General features: G+C 39.2%; 1 protein-coding gene across 2 annotated transcripts; it reads left to right on the top strand.

The window, feature by feature from the left end:
* Positions 1-1,354: 1,354 nt before the first annotated feature.
* Positions 1,355-9,194, top strand: ebag9 (estrogen receptor binding site associated antigen 9). 2 transcript variants are annotated; one of them, XM_041942711.1, is made up of 7 exons: positions 1,355-1,650; positions 2,040-2,129; positions 2,555-2,636; positions 2,814-2,969; positions 4,104-4,214; positions 4,838-4,929; positions 5,873-9,194. In XM_041942711.1, the coding sequence occupies exons 2-7, from the start codon at positions 2,047-2,049 to the stop codon at positions 5,988-5,990; spliced, it is 642 nt and encodes a 213-aa protein (XP_041798645.1). In that variant the 5' UTR covers positions 1,355-1,650; positions 2,040-2,046; the 3' UTR covers positions 5,991-9,194. The 2 variants fall into 2 exon arrangements, with proteins under 2 accessions (XP_041798645.1, XP_041798644.1); XM_041942710.1 differs by having other exon boundaries at positions 2,035-2,129.

Raw genomic sequence — 9,194 nt, 5'->3', positions numbered from 1 at the left:
CCTCAGGCTGTGGCATGTTCATACATATTGGGCAGAAAGATATGGCCTCTCTCCTTCTCCTGTATGGGTATTTTCAATTTTGAGAGGTAACTAAGATCTTTGAAATGTGAAATTACAGAGTTGAACTGGCAAAAGTAAATGTTTGTTATTTCATTGAATGTTTCACATGTTAGGAGGAAGTGCATTTCTGTCTCAACTTCACCTGTCAAACAGTGTTTTCCGTTGGTTGCCATAATTGTTTTTTGTATCTTCCTTTTTCAGTTGCCAATTTGTCGTCACTGAACCTGTACTTGTCTCGGATCTGTTCTATCTTTGACAGTAAAGAGATATTCTACTGGTTCATAATCTCTTTTTTAGGACCATTTATTTTTTCAGAACATTTCAATCTACTTTGGCTTTTTGTTCCAAATATGTTTCTTTACAATGTGTTAAAAAAATATGTTTACTTTGACAGGTTTGTCTTAAATTCCTGCATATACTCAACCGTCTCAGCCTCACAGTAGGTATTACAAAAGACTCATTGGATGTTTTCCTGTGATTAAAACTACTTTGCTGTGCCCAGTTCTCAGCTTGCTTATTATTACTTGCTCATTCCATTTTATTGCCAAACAAGTCAGGATTTGCATGAAGGGAAATAAGGCTATTGTTATGAAAATTCTGATTAACCGATTCTGCTTAAGGGAAGTCATTCTTCCTTTTCTTCTTTTACAATTTACAGCTTGTTGGCATCTTTAATGTTGCATTAGTGCCTACTTCTAAATATTCGCTAGCATTCCTCACTGTTCATTGTTTAGCAATGTAATTAGTCCAGTTGGTCTCATAAAACTAAACAGGCATTTTCTTTCCTCCTTTTTCCATCACCGCTCTCTAAACTGGTCTCTACCTGCACTATTTTACACAGTGTGATCATCGTTTTTCTTTCTGTATATTTTTTGTATGTCACTACAATATGCTCCAGATCTCTTTCTTCATGACACTGACCATAATGGCCTGTTGGATGTTTTCCCATAATGACAAGTGTATTGTTAAGGTCGCTGTGTCCAGTTATCTGTCTGGTTATTGTCACTTGTTCTTTCCTGTTGGTACCCATACCTCTTACCATTCCTAGTTAATTATAGATTTAGTATAGCTGTTGTCTTTTGCTGCATCATCCCAATACTGCTGCCGCTGTCCACTAAACTTTTCCTATCTGATTCAGTTAGTCTAAAAATAATTTAAACTATTTCTCAATAACAGACACAAATTCAAAGGTTTACAGTCTGGAATTACTCCATGGGACCGTTTTGTTGCTCCCTCAATTTCCGACAGTACTTGAATGCAGCAGGAGCACGCTGTACTTCCCTGTTCCTGCTCCTCCCAGCTCAAAGATGGCAGCCATGGGACAGAGATGAGAGACGACACAAATTTAGAGTTTTGTCATGAAACAGTATTGGGGTGTACAGCAGTTATATGCATGATTTTGACATGACAGCGATATAATTCGTCACTGCCAATGTGTCGTCTTGCGGAGGCAATTAAAGGATTCAGAAATGTCATGTTTTCCTGTGGGCTAAGCTAGCAAGCAACGGTTAGCAAATAAATGAACTTGTCTCTTCTGCCGTACAAGAAGAAAGCAGCTGCTCTGCATACGGTGTATTGACATCTTGCAAGGTGACTATCTATTTGTATGAAAGGTAAAAGGTGCAAAAAGCTAATGTGAAGACATTATTTGGTTGCGTTGATTAATCCAATATAATGGGATCTTTTGTATTATATAGTTAATGTTAACCTTAGCTCGAGCTTTTTGATCTATATTGGGAATAACGTATTAATCACAGGTATAATGTTAAAGCCACCAGTAGAGTTGCATTTATTGATGTTGGTTGGTTTAATGGTGTATTAAAATTAGCGTACAAGCTCTTGGAAGTGTATCCGTTTACCCACAAGAAGTGTAGCATTTTCATAAGAGGCTAGTGTCACGGCTCGGAGAATGAAACACACATGTGCATCATTGTAAATCCAAATGCTAATATTGTGTCTGTTCTTTCCCACCAGTTCAGTTTCATCATGGCCATCACTCAGTTCCGTCTTTTCAAGATCTGCACATGTCTAGCCAGCTTACTTTCTTTCTTTAAAAGGTTGATATGCAGGTGAGCAACCGAACGCTGCTAAAGAGCAATGCCCAGTACCCCTGATGCATGCTGTTGTCTTTGATGAAGATCTTGTCAATATAATGGCACGTTGCTTTGTGATCCACTACTGAGTAGCTGTTTATTTAAATGAGTTTGTAGTACTTGTGCATCATGCTCAGTACCACCCACCATGGTTTGTGGTGGTGAAAAACAAACCAGATCATTGCTTTGGTGGATCAGATGCATGGCACCATTGGAATCTAGTGATTCAGAAATGGTCTCAATTCCTGTTGTAAGGCGCGTACATCTGTGATGCTACAAGAAAATGTAATTGGCAGCAGATCAATATCTCTTCAATAAGAAGAGCTGACAGTAGTGTTTATTATCTGCGTTCCATAAGTTGCTGCTATTTAATTGTCTTATTTTATTGTATTGCTCTGCAGGAGTGGAAGGGGCCGCAAGCTCAGTGGTGATCAAATAACTCTCCCAACAACAGTGGATTTTTCATCATCTGTACCAAAACAGGTCAGTAGTGCCTTAATTAACAGCACCCGCCCTGAGATGCTCTGAGCCTAGTGTTTACTATTCGAACACTTAACTTTAATGTGTTTGCTTATGCAGATAAACTACACAAACACCCACTTTGAGTTTCATGTGTATATATTTGAGTTCAAATAGTATTTTACTGTCTTGTCTGCACAGCCAGAGATTGAAGAATGGAGCTCTTGGGATGAAGAGGCTCCTACGAGTATTAAGATTGAAGGTGGCAATGGAAACGTTTCCCCTTCACCCAATGAGGTAGATGAAGAGCCTGACTACTTCAAAGACATGGCTCCCACCATCAGAAAAACACAGAAGGTATGTCTACAGACGGTGCAGCTAATCCACTACCAAGCATCTGCACAATTATTGACATTCTGAACATTCTGAATAGATTTTTTTCAAGTTGATGACATTTGTTACATGTCTCTGGCATTGCATTGCATCTCTAAAGAGATTAATAATTTAATTAAAGGAATGCTAGGACATTTTGGGAAATGTGTTTGTTTGCTGTCTATTTAGGTAATATCAATTTAATCTCTGCACATTCAGTACAGACACTAGTCCTTGCTGTGTTTGCCCTAACTTAAGACAATGATCTCAACTATAAGGGCTAAGCTTTCTAGCAGTGCAGTGTTTCTCACAGGAAATTCTTTATCCAAGGTGGTGACCTACCCATTTGCTGTTTGAAATGATTATTTCTAAAGGTTAATCTTTGTGAAACTGCAGTGTGGTGTTTCTATTTTGAGAAATCTTACGATACATACACACACACAATGTGTAAATAGGTTTTTTTGAGTTGTTTGAAGGTGTTTTTGACATACCTTGACTAGTTATGTCCTCCTGTTTCCAATATTCATCAAACACACACCTCTGCTATGTCTCTGTAGTTAACACAATGATAAAATGAATTTCAGCTCACTCACAAACCTCTCGATAAGACAGAAAGTAGCCTGATTTCCCAAAGTGTTGGTTATTTTTTTATATATTAATAAACATTCAAATGGTAAACTAAAATGTTCCTGCTATGATAGATGATATAATAATAATATGGCTGTGACTACAATGCACTTAACTTCTTTCTGTTCATCAAACCTTGATTGAAATATCAGTTTATACCAATAAATAACAACAGATGAGTCAACAAATCGTCAGTGTAATAGGAAAGTGGGCTCACTTATTGCAATGCTCCTGTCTTTGCTTGTCTTTCCAGGCAAAGGTTTACTTGAAATGCCTATAATGTATGTACATTGCATACATATAATGTAAATTAGAGCATAACATAATGCACAAAATGGTGCGTCCGAATAGTCAATTGTCAATGGCAGATATAATTACAGTGCAATTAGCTTGAATGCAGTTGAATTTTAACATAAAAAAACACTTAATCTGTGCCTACATTGGTATTCACAAAGTGCTTCAGGCCCTGTTTCTCTTGCTCCTATGTTGCAGATATTGCTGAAGAAAAGGGAGCCTTTGAACTACTCTGTGCCTGATGGCTCAGCAGGTTTCTCCAGCAGACTGGCAGCCTCTCAGGATATGATGACCTTCAGTCCACCCTCAGTAAGTAACAGCTTTATACCATGCATTTTGTACAATAACATCATATAATATATGTGCATGTGGAAATATCATCAAATTAGACAGCAAATCCAGAAAGTAAGAATGGCTGGAAAATAAAAAAAGAGATGAGAAATGGATTGAAATAGACAATGTGTAGAGTCCCCAATCTTAGTGTAAAAATGCAGACAAGTAAAACTTGTTGTGTAAAGAACTTTGTTAAATTTGCAAAAAGCAAGACTTGAGTGACAAAGTGAGCCTTCGGCCTTCATATCACTTTTTATTCAGCCTATCTGTCCAGACTCAATTCTGGTTTCATGTTCAGATATTGTCAGGCCATAGTAAATGACAAATCTAATATACTCGTTTAATGGACCAGAGATGTGTGTGTAAAAAAAAAAAAAAAAAAAAAAAAAAGGGTCAATAGTTATTGCAACTATTGCAGTTAAGGGTTAATTAACAAAACTAGACACTGAACTGGAAACTAGTAGGGATGCTACAATATGAATTGTACAGTGTCCTCCATGCAATTATTCTGGTAAAGCTAAAGGGGAGAGCCAAAATAATTGTCTAGTAAAGAGAAATTCCTGTTTTTTTTTTTGTTTTTTTTAAATCATTTTGTACAGGCTGAACTTGGAGAAATGGACAACTGGCAGGAGGACACAAATGCTTGGGAGGACGAGTCTGACGCTGCCTGGGAGGCGGAGGAGGTTCTCAGGTAATATCTGAAGAATGCTGCTGTGTACACACTAGCACCAGTTTTTCTGGATTTTTCAGTTCATCATTAATAATACACCACCCAGTTCTAAAACTGTTATAAGAACAAGTGCATTGCATGTAAGTTGTATGGAGGAGGAAGGGAAAAATTAAATCTACTGAAGGGATAGTTTGGATTTGTTAAAGTGGGGTTGTATGAGGGTCTTATTTGGTTATTACCCATAGTAGATGTAGATGTATAGTAGATAGTTGGCACAGCCCCAGTTTGGAGATGCAGCAGGAGTAACCATGTAGGAAGCTCGGCAATGTAGTGCTATAGACTGGAGGCAGCAGCAAAATGTATGTTAGCCACAAATTCACCTAAAAATATCAACATTTGATTAAATGTATGTTATATTATATTTTGACTACTCTGCCATCAGACAGCCCTTTCTGATGGGAGCTGAAGCAGCTATGTCACTGTCTTTCAAACTTTTCATTTTACCACGAGAGTTGCTGGTCTACCACTGCCTCAGTTGGTTAGGTGTGTTATTGTGTGGCTTTGGTGAATCCTAACTAACCCTTTAAAGCACTGAATTCGCATAAATCAGTCTGCAAACATACAGTTTAAGGATCAGTGTAACATAATTATAGCATCCAGAGCTGCAGGTCTGCTCTTCTTCCCACAGAAAAGTAGAAATTATAAAGAACACTTGAAATAGGCTTCCTTGCCACCATACCAATGATAATAAAGAAAATCTCATGAAGCTCATTTTCGCGTTTCTATTCAAGGAGTGTAGATTCACATGATGGCCAGCAGGTGACAGTGTGTGCCATTATATCGACATGTAAGAGCAAGGAACAAGATTTTATTTTCCCCACTCCCAGCTGACCTAGCTTCCATTGATGTGCGCTGTAATGACATGGCTTGCAAACGTACATTTGTCTTGCTTTTTATTTACCAGACAACAGAAGATGGCTGAGAGAGAAAAGCGGTCCATGGAGCAGCAAAGGAAGAAGATGGAGAAAGAGGCTCAGAGGATGATGAAGAAGGAGCAGAAGATTGCCGTCAAGCTCTCGTAACATTTTAGAAAAGCTCAATTTTGAGCCAAAGGGATGGGCTAGGGGCAAAGACACTAAATCATTCGTTAGTCTGTCTTTAAAGTCATCAAACCGACCAGGATTATTACTGTACACCACTTATTTGTTAGTAAACTGTCCTCCTTCTCCACCCTGTTTCCACCAGCAACCATTTTAGGCTGTTTTCCAGCTGCAGCAGTATAAAATGCATCATTCTTGGTCAGGTAACTCCTGGTGTACACGCTCTTCATGTGGCAAAGTCATTTTGGTCAAGGGAGAGCTGTATTTATACGATCCAGTTCATCTTAGGTTAAAGGTTAGATGCAGCATTAGAAGGCACCATTTAGATTCTGATTAAATCTGTCAGGTAGCGTAGAGAAATGCTCTCTTTTGTTTTTTCCCAGGAACATTTGTAAGTAAACAGGTACCTGTGCTACCTTTTTGAAACTCAAACGGGGTACAATTCCTTTTCTTTGTATTTATAACCTCAAAGGACAAAGGAGTGTAATTAATTTAAAGCATCACTGTGTATCAGTGACATCCCTTGGTTTGCTTGATTCTTGTGTTTTTATATTTATGTCTTTCATGGTCTGAAAACTGATTTTTTTTTTTTTCTAATGAATGTTACTTGATATTTTGAGTCATCTCCCTGTGCTGTGCAGCCCTTACTACACTGGAAATCAGCATTAAAATGGAGGCAGAAGATTTTCAATGTGAGTATAGATAAATGACCATAGACTAGAATCTAGCCCAACTATGAACGTTAGCTGTGGGTTCCTATGGTAATCTCATGGCTACTGATCTGCCATTCTTTCTCCTCCTTTGTCAGCTTTTGATTTCAAAGGAAAATATTCAGTGGTCGCGCCATTGACGGGGGGTTGGGGGGAGGGGGGCGGTGGTATGTTGCTGTTAAAATAGTTGATTGACTGCACAGACGCTGTCTTTATGAAACATGGATCACCGTCACCACAGTAATCTCTGACCAGTCAGGTCAACTGATAAGGCGAAAAATAAAGTCTTGCTTCTTTTCTCATCTCAAAATGTAAGGCGAACAGTTGGAGTTAATGGTTTTGACTGAGCATCCTGTTATGCATCATAATGAAATTCCTGGTCATTGTTGGAAACATCGGTACCAGTGCCACAAGGCAAGCTGTTGTCATGGAGACATTAGCAGGTGAACAAAGGCCCTTATAAATTCAAATGTGCAGACATGATACAAAATGCCTCTGGTCTATAATGTCTAATAAATGACTTGGTTGGTATACATAGATGATTTCTATACTGAATATTACAATTGGAAAAGCTTTGCAAGCTGCAGACGGGTGACAAAGGAAAGGAAAGGAAATACCAACATGAGGTGTCGGCTCACTGTGTTCCACCAGAACAGCTTCAGTGCTCCTTGGCATTGATACTACTAGTCTCTGAAACTCTGCTGGAGGGGCAGAACACCATTCTTTCAAAAGATATTCCCTCATTCTGTGTTTTGATAAGTAGAGAGTGCCATCACTCCAAAACTGCCCACTGGTGTTCAGCTGAGTTGAGGTCTGGTAACTGCGAAAGCCACAGAATGTGTCTGCACCTTTTTCACACCCATCAAACCATACAGTGACCCTTCACATCTTATGGATGGGGGGCATTGGCATCCTGGGACAGACTGCTCCCATATAGATAGAAATGTTACATCAAAGGTAAATATGATCACTGACCCAGCCCATTAAGGGAACAAATAGACCCCACAGCATATCAGCCACTGGATCCCCTCACTGTTTGGGTCAAGCATTCAGGCCTGTGCCGCTCACTTGGTGAACACCATACGCCCCCTTGTAAAGAATATGGTGAAGGATGCCTCATCTGTAACCTGACTGCCAGATGGTTTGTTCCACAGAACCCACCGAAAAGGGCAGACACTTTAAAAAATACTGTGGCAGGTGATTGAATGAACTCTCTGTCCATCACCATCTATCATGGACTGACTTCAGCCAATCAGATCAACCATATGCCTATGCCTGTCTGGAGAAGAGTGAAAACACATTTTCCATCCATCATTGCTGTTTTTTGCTCCTCTTTCTATTAAGAAATACTCTCCAGTTGTGATATAAGTGATGCTAAGCAGCATCGTTGTTGATTTGGAATGAACAGTAGCCTCTCTCACCGTCGACACACCTAAACCACGCCCGCTCGTACCTACCAGTACTTCCTCATAGAATGCTGATTGGTCCAATCCACTGTGGTTCGGCCGCAAGCACATAGGGTTTTGCACTACTGAACTCTTAAATGTACATTTGTCTTTGTTATGCCAGTTTTCTGCACTGCAGCCCTACTATAACATCCCTCTCTATGTCATTGTTGACAGGCTGTTCTTGCTGACTCAGTCTGATCATATCCTGCATTGACATGCTCAGTCACCTGGGGAGGAGTTGCTCTTCTGTTTTCCCTTGCGCATCAAACCAAGGCACCATCATCACGGTCATCAAATGTGCACCGTTGACCACAATTTCCAACCCCATTTACTATTATTATTATTTTTACATAGATCTGAATGCAGATGTCGCTTTAGTCACTGTTCCTATTGAAACAGCAGCCTGTTGAGCAGTCTGTGTGACTGAGGCTCCTGCCATATTCAAGATTGAATTGAGCATGATTGGATTTTAACCTCTTAACAGTACCACATTGCACCGGTGTGGAAGCATTTGTATTTTTTATGTTTCTCCATGCAGTTATTCAGGTTTTTCCTTAAACAGTCACCCGTCTGTATTTGATGCTTCCAAGGGTTACTGTTACCCTGCGCTGATTTATTGACTCACTCAGAGGTACTGATTCTGTTAAACGATAAAATGACTGATTAGTGCATGATCAGGTTTAAAAGTTTAATTCAAAGCAGGTGTTTATTTTCAGGGAATTCGGTGAACTATATTTTGTGGATTTGTGTTTTCTTTGGAAATGCTCGTCCCACAGTTTTTAATAGCTGCATGTGGTTCTGTTTAAGTTTTCCACATCTGAGTTTCCCAAAAATGAATCACAGACAACACCTTTGTTTCTCACTCATTTTTTTCTTATCCACATGTAAGACTTCATGTTGTAAGAATTGTCAGGGTTGAGCACAAATGAGTCCACATGCTCAATCATTTCAGAAGGTTTGGCAGATTGTGCGTCTGCTGTATTAGTCCTACACAGGGTTTTAATAAAATGATTTGATTCGTACTTGTA

This window comes from Chelmon rostratus, chromosome 8, assembly GCF_017976325.1.
Source record: "Chelmon rostratus isolate fCheRos1 chromosome 8, fCheRos1.pri, whole genome shotgun sequence".
Taxonomy (NCBI): domain Eukaryota; kingdom Metazoa; phylum Chordata; class Actinopteri; order Chaetodontiformes; family Chaetodontidae; genus Chelmon; species Chelmon rostratus.
The sequence above is the reverse complement of the archived record's forward strand: the minus strand, read 5'-3'. Positions and strand labels throughout refer to the sequence as shown.